The sequence below is a fragment of the Pseudophryne corroboree genome, chromosome 1 (genome assembly GCF_028390025.1).
Source record: "Pseudophryne corroboree isolate aPseCor3 chromosome 1, aPseCor3.hap2, whole genome shotgun sequence".
Taxonomy (NCBI): Eukaryota; Metazoa; Chordata; class Amphibia; order Anura; family Myobatrachidae; genus Pseudophryne; species Pseudophryne corroboree.
Window position 1 is genome coordinate 648,172,528 of NC_086444.1, and position 16,503 is coordinate 648,189,030.

The following is a 16,503-nucleotide window of genomic DNA, read 5'->3' on the forward strand; positions in this document are numbered from 1 at the left end:
ATGAACCTTCATTCCGATGGGACCCAGAAAAGGACAGATAGGACCCCAATTATTAAAAGTGAGAGGTCCGTGGGACCCACTTTTTTTTTTTTTGGGGCTCAGCACGATCACTGGTTTTTATTTATTTTTTAGCCTCACAGTGCATGTAAGTGTGGGGTCAGATGACTTTATAAAGGGCTGTAGGCACAAAAGTATTCTCTAATTTTGGAAAACTGAAGATAGGGAAGTCAGAACTGGTCATATAAGGGCCCACGCGGAGACTATTACTGGTGGTAAAATGACAGCTCTAATGTGAAGAATAAAGGAGTACTGTTTTACATATAAGCCCTTGTGACTAGATAACACCATTTGAAAACTGCAACTATGTACTTGCTTTGTTTTCACTACTAACTGTAGTAAAGAGATGTGATGCAGATGATGGACAGTGTAGCTACTCCAATAAGGCACTGACTGTAACTATGGCTCTGGGTAAAACCACGCTGCACAGCAGTTGGTGCAGATTTAAAATGTGCAGAGAGTAATGGGCCCTACACATTGGAAGATAACACTGAACGATATGAACGTTCTCGTTCATTAATGAACGAGAACTCGTTTATATAGTTCAGTGTGGAAGCACCAATGATGAACGATGCGCAGCCCCACGCTTGTTCATCGTTGGTGCTGGGTCGCTTATGCATGCAGGCCAATATGGACAATCTCTGCCATCTGGCAGCTCGGCGGCGGGGCGACAAGTGTGTAGGGCCCATAAGATTTGAAAAGTGATGTGTCCTATCTTAATTTTATATTCCAGTCTACAAACAAAGCTGCCCAGTATTATGGGTTTTCTACAGGCAAAAGCATTTGCCACACCGCGTTGAAACTCTGTTTGTTCTAGGAGTAAACTGTTTTCTTCTTCTCCTAACTCTGCCTAACCCCTGTTTATTTAATGAAGTTTAACTGCAGTAGAAAGGTTATGTATGCTAAGTAGGTAATTGAGCTTTATTTCAGAGTTGTTTGAGTAGACATAATTTCCTGCAGTCTGCACCTTTTACAATTGTCTTTTGTTTCCATAGATTGGCAACATCACATTGTGTTAACCCATGACTTTGCTTGTATGATGATCATCTGTGTTATGTCACAAAGATTGTCTTGTTTACATTTTTTGGGGGGAATGTATTCTTAGAAAATAACTTTTTACTGTAATATCCCTTTCTCTGACGTCCTAGTGGATGCTGGGAACTCCGTAAGGACCATGGGGAATAGCGGCTCCGCAGGAGACTGGGCACAAAAGTAAAGCTTTAGGACTATCTGGTGTGCACTGGCTCCTCCCCCTATGACCCTCCTCCAAGCCTCTGTTAGATTTTTGTGCCCGGCCGAGAAGGGTGCATTCTAGGAGGCTCTCCTGAGTTTCTTAGTAAAAGTTTAGTTTTAGGTTTTTTATTTTCAGTGAGACCTGCTGGCAACAGGCTCACTGCATCGAGGGACTAAGGGGAGAAGAAGCGAACCTGCCTGCTTGCAGCCAGCTTGGGCTTCTTGGCTACTGGACACCATTAGCTCCAGAGGGACCGAACACAGGCCCAGCCTCGGAGTCCGGTCCCAGAGCCGCGCCGCCGGCCCCCTTACAGAGCTAGAAGCAAGAAGAGGTCCGGAAAATCGGCGGCAGAAGACATCAGTCTTCACCAAGGTAGCGCACAGCACTGCAGCTGTGCGCCATTGCTCCTCAGGCACACTTCACACTCCGGTTACTGAGGGTGCAGGGCGCTGGGGGGGGGCGCCCTGAGCAGCAATAGAAACACCTTGGCTGGCGAAAATACATCACATATAACCCCCAGGGCTATATGGATGTATTTTAACCCCTGCCAGAATACAGCAAAAAGCGGGAGAAAAGTCCGCCGAGAAGGGGGCGGAGCCTATCTCCTCAGCACACGGGCGCCATTTTCCCTCACAGCTTCGCTGGAAGGACGTCTCCCTGACTCTCCCCTGCAGTCCTGCACTACAGAAAAGGGTAAAACAAGAGAGGGGGGCACTAATTAGGCGCAGTATAAATAAAACAGCAGCTATAAGGGGAAAAACACTTCTATAAGGTTATCCCTGTATATATATATATATAGCGCTCTGGTGTGTGCTGGCATACTCTCCCTCTGTCTCCCCAAAGGGCTAGTGGGGTCCTGTCCTCTATCAGAGCATTCCCTGTGTGTATGCTGTGTGTCGGTACGATTGTGTCGACATGTATGAGGAGGAAAATGGTGTGGAGGCGGAGCAATTGCCTGTAATGGAGATGTCACCCCCTAGGGAGTCGACACCTGAGTGGCTGAGCTTATGGAAGGAATTACGTGACAGTGTCAGCTCTTTACAAAAGACGGTTGATGACATGAGACAGCCGGCTACTCAGCTCGTGCCTGTCTAGGCGTCTCAAAAGCCATCAGGGGCTCTAAAACGCCCGTTACCTCAGATGGCAGATACAGACGCCGACACGGATACTGACTCCAGTGTCGACGATGAAGAGACGAATGTGACTTCCAGTAGGGCCACACGTTACATGATTGATGCTATGAAAAATGTTTTACATATTTCTGATAATACAAGTACCACTAAAAAGGGTATTATGTTTGGTGAGAAAAAACTGCCTGTAGTTTTTCCTGCATCTGAGGAATTAAATGAAGTGTGTGATGAAGCGTGGGTTTCCCCCGATAAAAAACTGATAATTCCTAAAAGGTTATTAGCATCATACCCTTCCCGCCAGAGGATAGGGCACGTTGGGAAACACCCCATAAGGTGGATAAAGCGCTCACACGTTTGTCAAAACAGGTGGCACTACCGTCTCCTGATAGGGCCGCCCTTAAGGAACCTGCTGACAGAAAGCAGGAGAATATCCTAAAATGTATATACACTCACACGGGTGTTATACTGCGACCAGCAATCGCCTCAGCCTGGATGTGCAGTGCTGGGGTGGCTTGGTCGGATTCCCTGACTGACAATATTGATACCCTGGATAGGGACAGTATATTACTGACTATAGAGCATTTGAAAGATGCATTTCTATATATGCGGGATGCACAGAGGGATATTTGCCGACTGGCATCAAGAGTAAGTGCGCTGTCCATTTCTGCCAGAAGAGGGTTATGGACGAGGCGGTGGTCAGGTGATGCTGATTCCAAAAGGCATATGGAAGTATTGCCTTACAAAGGGGAGGCGTTATTTGGGGTAGGTCTATCAGACCTGGTGGCCACGGCAACTGCTGGGAAATCCACATTTTTACCCCAGGTAGCCTCTCAACATAAGAAGACGCCGTATTATCAGGTGCAGTCCTTTCGGCCCCATGAGGGCAAGCGGGCAAAAGGCTCCTCATTTCTGCCCCGTGGCAGAGGGAGAGGAAAAAGGCTGCAGCAAACAGCCAGTTCCCAGGAACAGAAGCCCTCTCCCGTTTCTGCCAAGTCCTCAGCATGACGCTGGGGCTTTACAAGCGGACTCAGGCACTCCCCTAAAGTCTGCTTTACCGACGTCTCCCTCCGACAGGGAGGCGGTATTGGAAGCCATTCACAAGCTGTATTCCCAGCAGGTGATAATCAAGATACCCCTCCTGCAACAGGGACAGGGGTATTATTCCACGCTGTTTGTGGTACCGAAGCCGGACGGCTCGGTGAGACCTATTTTAAATCTGAAATCCTTGAACACTTACATACACAGGTTCAAATTCAAGATGGAGTCACTCAGAGCGGTGATTGCGAACTTGGAAGAAGGGGATTATATGGTGTCTTTGGACATCAAGGAGGCTTACCTCCATATCCCAATTTACCCTTCTCACCAAGGATACCTCAGGTTTGTGGTACAGAACTGTCACTATCAGTTTCAGACGCTGCCGTTTGGTTTGTCCACGGCACCCCGGGTCTTTACCAAGGTAATGGCCGAAATGATGATACTCCTTCGAAGGAAGGGAGTTTTAGTTATCCCGTACTTGGACGATCTCCTGATAAGGGCAAGATCCAGGGAACAATTGGTAGTCGGGGTAGCACTATCTCAAGTAGTGTTGCGGCAGCACGGTTGGATTCTCAATATTCCAAAATCGCAGCTGATCCCGGCGACACGTCTTCTATTCCTAGGGATGATCCTGGACACAGTCCAGAAAAAGGTGTTTCTCCCGGAGGAGAAAGCCAGGGAGTTATCCGAACTAGTCAGAAACCTCCTAAAACCAGGCCAAGTGTCAGTGCATCAATGCACAAGGGTCCTGGGAAAAATGGTGGCTTCCTACGAAGCAATCCCTTTCGGCAGATTCCACGCAAGAACTTTCCAGTGGGACCTGCTGGACAAATGGTCCGGATCGCATCTTCAGATGCATCAGCGGATAACCCTGTCACCAAAGACAAGGGTGTCTCTCCTGTGGTGGTTGCAGAGTGCTCATCTTCTAGAGGGCCGCAGATTCGGCATTCAGGACTGGGTCCTGGTGACCACGGATGCCAGCCTGCGAGGCTGGGGAGCAGTCACACAGGGAAGAAATTTCCAGGGCTTGTGGTCAAGCCTGGAGACATCACTTCACATAAATATCCTGGAGCTGAGGGCCATTTACAATGCCCTAAGCCAAGCAAGACCTCTGCTTCAAGGTCAGCCGGTGCTGATCCAGTCGGACAACATCACGGCAGTCGCCCACGTGAACAGACAGGGCGGCACAAGAAGCAGGAGGGCAATGGCAGAAGCTGCAAGGATTCTTCGCTGGGCGGAAAATCATGTGATAGCACTGTCAGCAGTGTTCATTCCGGGAGTGGACAACTGGGAAGCAGACTTCCTCAGCAGGCACGACCTCCACCCGGGAGAGTGGGGACTTCACCCAGAAGTCTTCCACATGATTGTAAACCGTTGGAAAAAAACCAAAGGTGGACATGATGGCGTCCCGCCTCAACAAAAAATTGGACAGGTATTGCGCCAGGTCAAGGGACCCTCAGGCAATAGCTGTGGACGCTCTGGTAACACCATGGGTGTACCAGTCAGTGTATGTGTTTCCCTCCTCTGCCTCTCATACCCAAGGTACTGAGAATTATAAGACGGAGAGGAGTAAGAACTATACTCGTGGCTCCGGATTGGCCAAGAAGGACTTGGTACCTGGAACTTCAAGAGATGCTCACAGAGGACCCGTGGCCTCTACCTCTAAGAAGGGACCTGCTCCAGCAAGGACCCTGTCTGTTCCAAGACTTACCGCGGCTGCGTTTGACGGCATGGCGGTTGAACGCCGGATCCTGAAGGAAAAAGGCATTCCAGAAGAAGTCATTCCTACCCTGATCAAAGCCAGGAAGGATGTGACCGCAAAGCATTATCACCGCATTTGGCGGAAATATGTTGCGTGGTGCGAGGCCAGGAAGGCCCCAACGGAGGAATTTCAACTGGGTCGATTCCTGCATTTCCTGCAAACAGGAGTGTCTATGGGCCTAAAATTAGGATCCATTAAGGTTCAGATTTCGGCCCTGTCGATTTTCTTCCAGAAAGAACTGGCTTCAGTTCCTGAAGTTCAGACGTTGTCAAGGGGGTGCTGCATATACAGCCTCCTTTTGTGCCTCCAGTGGCACCTTGGGATCTCAATGTAGTTTTGGGGTTCCTAAAATCACATTGGTTTGAACCGCTTAAATCTGTGGATTTGAAATATCTCACATGGAAAGTGGTCATGCTGTTGGTCCTGGCTTCGGCCAGGCGCGTGTCAGAATTGGCGGCTTTATCTTATAAAAGCCCTTACCTGATTTTTCATACGGACAGGGCAGAATTGAGGACTCGTCCACAATTTCTCCCTAAAGTGGTTTCAGCGTTTCACCTGAACCAGCCTATTGTGGTACCTGCGGCTACTAGGGACTTGGAGGACTCCAAGTTGCTGGACGTTGTCAGGGCCCTGAAAATATATGTTTCCAGGACGGCTGGAGTCAGAAAATCTGACTCCCTGTTTATCCTGTATGCACCCAACAAGCTGGGTGCTCCTGCTTCTAAGCAGACTATTGCTCGTTGGATTTGTAGTACAATTCAGCTTGCACATTCTGTGGCAGGCCTGCCACAGCCAAAATCTGTAAAAGCCCATTCCACAAGGAAGGGGGCTCATCTTGGGCGGCTGCCCGAGGGGTCTCGGCTTTACAACTTTGCCGAGCAGCTACTTGGTCAGGGGCAAACACGTTTGCTAAATTCTACAAATTTGATACTCTGGCTGAGGAGGACCTGGAGTTCTCTCATTCGGTGCTGCAGAGTCATCCGCACTCTCCCGCCCGTTTGGGAGCTTTGGTATAATCCCCATGGTCCTTACGGAGTTCCCAGCATCCACTGGGACGTCAGAGAAAATAAGAATTTACTTACCGATAATTCTATTTCTCGTAGTCCGTAGTGGATGCTGGGCGCCCATCCCAAGTGCGGATTGTCTGCAATACTTGTACATAGTTATTGTTAACTAAATCGGGTTATTGTTGTTGTGAGCCATCTTTCCAGAGGCTCCTCTGTTATCATGCTGTTAACTGGGTTCAGATCACAAGTTGTACGGTGTGATTGGTGTGGCTGGTATGAGTCTTACCCGGGATTCAAAATCCTTCCTTATTGTGTACGCTCGTCCGGGCACAGTATCCTAACTGAGGCTTGGAGGAGGGTCATAGGGGGAGGAGCCAGTGCACACCAGGTAGTCCTAAAGCTTTTACTTTTGTGCCCAGTCTCCTGCGGAGCCGCTATTCCCCATGGTCCTTACGGAGTTCCCAGCATCCACTACGGACTACGAGAAATAGAATTATCGGTAAGTAAATTCTTATTTTATCACACAAATTACTTTGAATTATTAAAATTGGTAAAACGTAGACATCAAAAGGATAATTTTGTGTATAGACGTTGACCTATGCAGTCTTAGGAGGGTATCCAGTCACCCACAATAGTGCCCTGACTGCGAAAAACGGGTGTTTTCAAGTTTCGTTTTTCACCCCTATCCAATTAACTCATGCTAAAAACACCCATTTTTCATGCGAAAAGCTGCGGACCTATATATTTTCACTGTACTTACTGCGGTTGCATGTGACGCATAATCTCCGATAAGTGACGGGATCAGGGGATAAGAGTTGGTTTATCAGTGCGACTTTGAGAGAGCACCCTGTGATTTTTGTGAAATTTATACCATATGTATCTTTTTATTTCGCTAGGTAAGATGGTTATGTTTCTCGTACTAACAGTGGTTTTATCTCCATTCTCTTAGGAATACATATAGAATGATTGAGCAAGACGATTTTGATATACAGGCGAGACTACATACCATTGTGAGGGGCGAGGATGAAGCTGCCATGGTGGAGTCAGTAGGCCTTGCTTTGGTGAAATTGCCAGATGTTTTAAACCGGTTACAGCCAGACATAATAGTTGTCCACGGGGATAGATTTGATGCTCTAGCTTTAGCTACAACCGCTGCCTTGATGAACATAAGAATTCTTCATATAGAAGGAGGTGAAGTCAGTGGAACAATAGATGACTCAATCAGACATTCCATCACTAAACTGGCCCATTACCATGTGTGCTGCACCCGTAGTGCAGAACAGCACCTCATTGCCATGTGTGAGGACCATGACCGCATCCTCTTGGCTGGCTGCCCCTCTTATGACAAGCTTCTCAATTTGAAAAACAAGGACTACATGGGCGTGATCAAGAAATGGCTTGGTATGTGTAATTCAACAATAAATCATAGCTGCAGACACTTGTATGCATGTCAAAATAATTTTATTCCGTGGACTAATTATTTACCCAAACAATTCTGAGAAGGTTTGTTTTTGTGGATCGATTTCCCACCACCACCACCCCTAAATGTGTGGGGATCTTCAACGGCTTAATGACAGCAAAACTGTAAAAGAGAGTAAAGTCCATTTTCCCGGGATCAGCACTCCAGGCACTACAACTTGTACAGGGAACTTCGATTATGGGTTTCCTGAAGGAAGCAGTAACGCTACTCTTCACATTTATGTATACATTTTCTCTCCATAGGTGATGATGTGAAGCCTGAGGAATATATTGTCGCTTTGCAGCATCCAGTCACCACCGATATTAAACATTCAGTGAAGATGTTTGAATTTACTTTGGATGCACTGATTTCATTCAATAAGAAAACCTTGATTCTCTTCCCAAACATTGATGCGGGTGAGTTTCTGCGGTAGTGTAGATAGCTAATTGTTTGGGTTTTTTTCTACAGATTTTAGTAATCAAACCTCTTCATTTGGGGTTTGACTTGATTTGCAGAAAATGTCATTCTGTTCCACAGTAGGAGAATAATGAACTTGTGCTTGTTACAGGAAGTAAAGAAATGGTACGAGTAATTAGGAAGAAAGGAGTGGAACACCATCCCAACTTCCGAGCAGTGAAGCATGTACCATTTGAACAGTTCATACAGTTGGTTGCTCATGCAGGATGTATGATTGGGAACAGCAGCTGTGGCGTGCGGGAAGCAGGAGCTTTTGGAACCCCAGTGATCAATTTAGGAACGCGTCAGACAGGCAGAGAAACAGGTGAGGACACGTGGACATGAGTTGGATTAAACCAGGGGTGGGGAACCTTTGGCCCTCCAGCTGTTGTTGAACTACACATACCAGCATGCCTTGCTACAGTTTTGCTATTTGGCCATGCTAAAACAGTTGCAGGGCATGCTGGGATGTGTAGTTCAACAACAGCTGGAGGGCCAAAGGTTCCCCAGCCCTGGATTAAACTATACTTGGGCTGGACAAAACCCGGCCATAGTGGCAACTTAAATGTAAAAAAAAATTGTTGTGATCAGACAAAACAATGTATAAATAACATTTTTCCACAACTGTTTAAATGGACTCTTATCCTTGATGAAAAGATTTGGTTCAGAGTAACATTGTAGCGACAGGCAGGTTCATCACATATTTTACTTGTATCAAGACGTGCTTTGGTCTAGTTACTATTTAGAGTCAGTGTTAGTATAGGATGGGTACAAGTGTCAAATGTTTGGTGTATTATATTAAATATTTCAGCACACATGTTCTTATTCGTGAATTGTCTAGAGAATGTCTTAATGCGTGTGTTAATTGTCAGGTGAAAATGTCCTTCATGTTCGAGATGCAGACACAGAGAATAAAATCGTTCATGCACTTCAGCTGCAGTTTGGAAAACGTTACCCTTGGTAAGGTTGGGGTTTGTTTGTTTTTTTTTTGTTTTTTTCTCTGACTGATTTTTTTTAAGGGGTGTTTTGATTTGTTTATGCTTTGAAATGGAGCACCATGTCTTGCTTTTCCCTAGCTCAAAGATTTATGGGGATGGAAATTCTGTCCCGAGGATTGTGAAGTTTTTGAAGTCAATCAATTTGTCAGAACCGTTACAGAAGAAGTTTTGCTTTCCTCCTGTAAAAGAAAACATCTCTCAAGACATTGATCATATTTTGGAAACGCTGAGCGCTTTGGCTGTTGATCTAGGAGGGACAAACCTCAGGATAGCAATTGTTAGCATGAAGGTAAATGTATATTATATTACAACTTATCTTAGCATCATCCTTTATGAAGTGGCAACATAATATGCCATAGTGTTCAAGGAGGTGACCTAAGATTCTATGAAGAGGAATAATTATGTAATTTGATTAATATTGGTTACTTATGTGTGTAATTTACTTTTTTGTGTACTTTTTAGTTAATACATTTATAGAAAAGTTAATTTCTTATGCCATATTTTAATACACAGACACAGGGCTTAAAATGAATATATGTTAACTATATATCAATTCTGTTTTGCAGGGGCAGATTATTAAGAAATATGTACAACCCAATCCTAAGACATATGAGGATAGGATAAATGTAATTATAAAGATGTGTGTTGAAGCAGCATCAGAAGCAGTTACTCTGAACTGCAGAATACTTGGAGTGGGTATGTACCTGTTACCAGCTGTCATATCACCTCTGGGATGGGTTGTCTTTGTAGGCTGTAGATGATCTGTAGATAAAAATCCCACCCCCCACCCGTTTGCATAAATGATGACCCGCGGCTCCCGTACATGCAATACTAATCAGGCTGTTTAACACGATGATTGACCTTATTGGCATGCGCCACATCACAGACAACAGCATAATTGTAGACAATAATGCCTCCTCCCATTATGAGCTGCTTGGCATTCTGCATGGAGTAATTTTGGAATGTCCAAGTGTATTAAGCTTTAAAAAGTGATACCGTGGAGACAGATCACTCAGCTCCTGTCATTTTTCAAACACATCCTGTAATTTGGCAGTTAGGAAGCTGATTGGCTGGTACTTTATCACTCTTTAAGTGCTCCACTTTATCACTTTTTAAGGCTTAATACATTTGGCCCACCATTTTAATGCACCGCTATATAGCCGCTGCTGTAGCGCTGCTCTCCCACGTCTGCCCGCAGCTCTCCCCCCCCCCCCCCCCCCCCCTCCCCCCACCCCTCCTCAGTCTCTCTGCCTCTCCCCGTCCCTCCTCTCTCAGTCCTTGCATCACAGCCACCGCTCACGGCAGCGTCCACCCGGCTCGCTTGCTGGAGCCGGGTGGACGCTGCTGTGAGCGGCGGCTGTGACATCCTCCAGCGCTGCCCTCCCAGGCGCTGCTCACCCCATCTCACTTCGACTTTTTTTGAGATGGTCGAAAAGGGGGCCAAAACCTGTCGGTTTTGGCCCCGTTTTCGACACAAGCACGTGGATCGGCAGCTATTCCGCCGATCCACATGCTTTTCGACAAGTAGAATTCCTCAACTTGTCGAAAAATTTGCAGTTATAGTGAATAGGTCTGAACCCCTTCCGACCTAAAAAAGTCGAAAAACTGACGTCTTTTGGATAGACAGCTTTCGACTTCAATTGAATATACCCCCATGTCTCCAAATGCACTCCCCACTGTATATCTGTGGGTAGCTGCTCAGTTCATCAGTAGTGCCAATAGGTGTGTAGCCAAGACAATCTTAGAAAAATGGAGACGGAACAAGCGCCTGTGCGCATACAATACTACGATGTCTGGTAGGCTTATCATATCTTACACTCATTCTAAAAAGGTCACGAATTACTGCACGAACAGGCGGTTGTTCTGTCACCATTTTATATATATATATATATATATATATATATATATATATATATATATATATAGAGAGAGAAATAGAGACCTAGGCGCTATAGTACAAACGTGCGGTATAAGGTGTAAGAAGGAAAATACTCGTCTAGCTCTTTTAAGAGTAGCAGCTCGTAATACAAAATTAGTGCATGGTATACACATATAGTAAAATTGGGTAGTGAAGAGTACAAGCGCTAATGAGTATAGTGATAGTTATAATGGAATTAATTAGGTGGATTACAAGATTAGTAAAAATGGCCTTAGGCACTTATCTGATAAATACAAAACTTCAATCCGGTATTCATCGTTTTAGGAATCATGTAAAAGAAGAAACAGCAAACATAGTGTGTATCGTTCACAGATAAAAATAAAGCAATTTTGCTATAAAAGGTACCAGTATTTTAGGGAATTTTTGCTATTCCCAATAAAATTATAATCTGTAGCTTCACGACATAAAATACAGATTTTAATGAACAATACAGAACACGGCTAGACAACACACGTACAAGATTTTAAAATCTTAAAAGCTTATCTGTCCGTTCTATGTGCAAAGGAATCAGTAACCAATTGTTCCATGGACACAGGATAGCCAAAGGTTATGCGTACAGGATAAAAGTAGTTCAAATGCTTATCTGTCCATCAATAGGAGTTTCAGCAGCAAACGGTCCCAACGCGTTTCGTCCTTCAAGGTGTGGACTTCTTCAAGGGGATCAGCAGAATGAGCTAGGACTGCTCCATTTATACCATAAGGCAGGAAGTTGCAGTACATTTACTTAGTGACATCACATCCTGTGGTGTCAATTATTTATTATGTTTAAAAAACAAGTAAAAAATGCTAAAAAGCATACTGAATTAATAAGGGGGGGATAGGACTAGAGTGCAGTAAGTGGCCTGTGAATAAATTACATGAAAAGTGATGGTGAATGGTGTTAGGAAAGAAAAGACGGCGGTGGAACGCAAAAAGCCGTCCGGTGGAACGCACCGCCATCTTGTGTACGTCATTTCCGCTCGTTTTGTGACAGGACAAATGACCAGAAGAAGGAAAAAGCGGAGCGCCCGGTGGAACGCATATCCGCCCATGTGGTGGAACGCACCACCATCTTGTATTTAATCGAATGCGGAAGTGAGGTAAAAATTCAGCGGTGAAACGCATACTGACAATGCTGGAACGCACCGCCATCATGTGTGCGTCATATCCGCTCGTTTTTTGACGGGACAATTAACTGAAGATGGAAAATAGCGGAGCGCCCGGTGGAACGCATATCCGCCCATGTGGTGGAACGCACCACCATCTTATATTAATTGGAATGCGGAAGTGAAGTGAAAATTCAGCGGTGAAACGCATATTCACAATGCGGATGTGGTCAATGGGGAAGGAGAGTGGAAAGCTTTGTTACTATGGATACTATTAAACAAGAAGGGGTTTAGAAGGACAGGAGTCTTATTGTGACTTAAAGTGAAAGTGCTTATTGTTTATTTATAAGATTTTTTGTTTACTGACTGTGCAGTGATGGTGCTGACGTTCTGATTAATTCTATAATAAATGTGTATTTGATTAATACTATTCAGCAGGGAAATGAAAAATGGGGTACAGGTATATTAATTTATATATATAAAACCACAGATAAAATATATATATATAAAAAGAGAAAGCCAGAATGATGTTTTTCAATGTACACATAATATCCCATTTTGGGGGGAGGAAAATGTTGCCAGATTATATTTTTGTGGGGTACAGGGATGCTAAAATGAAAAAGACAGAAATAAAAAGTATATCAGTATTATGTAAAATTATATATATATATGTATATATAAAAAATAAAAATATAAGATTGCGGAAAAAATGTGGTTTTCGTGTTAGTAATAATAAAACATCATAAAAAGACATCATGTGATGGATAGGTGTATGAAACAGATCATTATTGGAGAAAGGGGGCGATTTCAAAGGCTTCATTTAGTCCTTGTGGTGATAATGTTTGTAGTTCGTGTATCCAAAACATTTCACGCTTGGAGAGTTTATTTAGTATATCTCCACCTCTATCTCCGAGTTTGACCCATTCGATCGCTTTATAGGTGATTTCTTCTGGGTTGGATCTGTGTTTGTCTATGAAATGTTTCGAAACTGTGTGATTGTCAACTTTGTTTTTAATATTTCGGATATGTTCTTGTATCCGAAGTTTTAAAATTCTCTTGGTTTTGCCCACATATTTTAGGCCACAAGTGCATTCCAGTAAATATATGATCATTGTGGAATTGCAATTGAGGAAGTCTTTGATTGGATATTCCTTTGTATTGTTGTGATTGAAAAAAATTTTTCTGTTGGGATGAAGAAATTTACAAATATTACAGTTGCCACATTTATAGCTGCCTTTGCAGGTTCCAATGGTGTTCCTTGTGTTTGTGATTTCAGTTGGCAAGTGGCTAGGGGCCAAAATGTCCTTTAGATTGCTTGTTTTGCGAAAAACTATATCTGGTTTAGACGGGAGTATTTCCTTCAGGATGGGATCCAGAAGAAGGAGCGGTCCACCGGGCGCTCCGCTATTTTCCATCTTCAGTTAATTGTCCCGTCAAAAAACGAGCGGATATGACGCACACATGATGGCGGTGCATTCCAGCATTGTCAGTATGCGTTTCACCGCTGAATTTTTACCTCACTTCCGCATTCGATTAAATACAAGATGGTGGTGCGTTCCACCACATGGGCGGATATGCGTTCCACCGGGCGCTCCGCTTTTTCCTTCTTCTGGTCATTTGTCCTGTCACAAAACGAGCGGAAATGACGTACACAAGATGGCGGTGCGTTCCACCGGACGGCTTTTTGCGTTCCACCGCCGTCTTTTCTTTCCTAACACCATTCACCATCACTTTTCATGTAATTTATTCACAGGCCACTTACTGCACTCTAGTCCTATCCCCCCCTTATTAATTCAGTATGCTTTTTAGCATTTTTTACTTGTTTTTTAAACATAATAAATAATTGACACCACAGGATGTGATGTCACTAAGTAAATGTACTGCAACTTCCTGCCTTATGGTATAAATGGAGCAGTCCTAGCTCATTCTGCTGATCCCCTTGAAGAAGTCCACACCTTGAAGGACGAAACGCGTTGGGACCGTTTGCTGCTGAAACTCCTATTGATGGACAGATAAGCATTTGAACTACTTTTATCCTGTACGCATAACCTTTGGCTATCCTGTGTCCATGGAACAATTGGTTACTGATTCCTTTGCACATAGAACGGACAGATAAGCTTTTAAGATTTTAAAATCTTGTACGTGTGTTGTCTAGCCGTGTTCTGTATTGTTCATTAAAATCTGTATTTTATGTCGTGAAGCTACAGATTATAATTTTATTGGGAATAGCAAAAATTCCCTAAAATACTGGTACCTTTTATAGCAAAATTGCTTTATTTTTATCTGTGAACGATACACACTATGTTTGCTGTTTCTTCTTTTACATGATTCCTAAAACGATGAATACCGGATTGAAGTTTTGTATTTATCAGATAAGTGCCTAAGGCCATTTTTACTAATCTTGTAATCCACCTAATTAATTCCATTATAACTATCACTATACTCATTAGCGCTTGTACTCTTCACTACCCAATATATATATATATATATCTACTATAAATAATGTGTGTGTGTGTGTGTGTGTGTGTGTGTGTGGCAGTGAAGACCTGGTGACTAAGTGCCTCCTTTATAGTCTGTGAGGAACGCTGCTAAAGCATTACTGGAGAGGGGGAGCAGTCTCTGGGGAAAGAGGAACAAACTATTTGTAATTATTTTCGGCTTAGTGCACCAGGTATCAGGAAAAACAAATATCTTGCACTTCTTCTGTTCCCCTGTGCTGATACTTTACTGACACTCTTCTGTTGAATAGGACTTTGTCTTTCTTTTCTTTTCTGCATTTGCAGACACTTCTATGGGATTTACACTCCCCGCTTGCAGTTGGCTCTAATAATATTTCTGCCCTGTCTGATAGACTGCTTTATTCATTAAGCTTTTTCTGGCCGCACATCATCAGTGACAGAGCGGCTATACACTAGACAATGTATCCGATGTGTCTGTCCGATATGCTGACATATCGTCTAGTGTGTACCCAGCGTTAGTGTAGAATCTTAGTATGTTGCTGTAGAAGTTTGCTCTAATGCACTCATCACTTGCTGTCTCTGTGAGGCTTTATCGGAACCTCCCCCTCACATGCTACATTTATACCGGTTCCAGGCTGGATAGTTGCACTCATTTTTGTTTGCACCACTATGAGGTTTTCCCTCTCTAGTGCCTACAATGTGCGCAGCCACACATAGCATATCTTTTAAATAAAGCTATCCTGCAAAGTGGTAATGTCATTCTGCTCTGCTGGCTTGTGATAGTAGGACTCTTATCTCACTGTATTCACACAGTCTGTAGGGGGGTACACACGGAAAGATCCGTGTTTAAAATCTAAGCAATCTGACTAGATTGCTTAGATTTTAAGCCCGGATCTGCCGTGTGTATGCTCCCCAGCGATAGCCGCGCATCGCTATCACCGGTGCTAGAGTGAGCCTGCATGCAGGCTCAATCTAGCGGGTCGCTCACTTCAGCGTCGCCCGCTGAGCGGGGGGAGAGATGTGTGCTGAGCGGTCTGTGTTAAGATCGCTCAGCACACATGTCTCCCGTCAGTACCCTCTTTAAGTCTTCTGTCTTCCCAAGCAACAATTTTCTGTATTGTCTCTCTACTCCCGTCCCAAACATGACATTTTAGGCTGTAATGCACATAAAAAATGGGTATATTTGCCTGTATGCATTATGTGAAGCACCTGCCCCTTATATGCGTGCCTGGTTTTTAGCTAGTCTTAAGCAGTTGTGCACTTGTACGTACGCCTGTTTAGAGGTGTAGGTACACTTACGCAACTCTGCATAGTGTTTATCTGCATTGTGTGTATGAAATGTTCATTTATCTTTTGTATATTGCATAGGTATTTCTACAGGTGGACGTGTAAACCCACAAGAGGGTGTAGTACTTCATTCTACAAAGTTGATTCAAGAATGGTGCTCAGTTGACCTGCGAACCCCCATATCTGACACACTGCATCTACCAGTGTGGGTGGATAATGATGGAAATTGTGCTGCGTTGGCAGAGAAGAAATTTGGCCAAGGCATAGGGGTAGCAGATTTTGTCACCGTTATTACAGGGACAGGTATGCATTACAAAACTATGGAATGTAAAAGGTAGTGGTCAACTTTTAATAATGTGGGGTTTGTTTTTAAATTATACATTATATTATTTCTCTTACGTCCTAGAGGATGCTAGGGACTCCGTAAGGACCATGGGGTATAGACGGGCTCTGCAGGAGACATGGGCACTATAAAGAACTTTTAGTATGGGTGTGCACTGGCTCCTCCCTCTATGCCCCTCCTCCAGACCTCAGTTAGATTTTGTGCCCAGAGGAGATAGGGTGCATTATAGGGGAGCTCTCCTGAGTTTCTCTG

General features: G+C 44.1%; 1 protein-coding gene across 5 annotated transcripts in view; it reads left to right on the top strand.

Moving 5' to 3' along the window:
- Window positions 1-16,503, top strand: part of GNE (glucosamine (UDP-N-acetyl)-2-epimerase/N-acetylmannosamine kinase) — a 136,767-nt gene that overhangs the window by 108,728 nt on the left and 11,536 nt on the right. For all 5 annotated transcript variants that reach the window (XM_063914625.1, XM_063914622.1, XM_063914626.1 and 2 more), the window contains exons 3-9: window positions 7,175-7,626; window positions 7,948-8,100; window positions 8,253-8,465; window positions 9,013-9,100; window positions 9,217-9,427; window positions 9,705-9,834; window positions 15,990-16,211. In XM_063914625.1, the coding sequence (XP_063770695.1) occupies window positions 7,175-7,626; window positions 7,948-8,100; window positions 8,253-8,465; window positions 9,013-9,100; window positions 9,217-9,427; window positions 9,705-9,834; window positions 15,990-16,211 (1,469 nt within the window). The remainder of the gene's footprint in view (window positions 1-7,174; window positions 7,627-7,947; window positions 8,101-8,252; window positions 8,466-9,012; window positions 9,101-9,216; window positions 9,428-9,704; window positions 9,835-15,989; window positions 16,212-16,503) is intronic.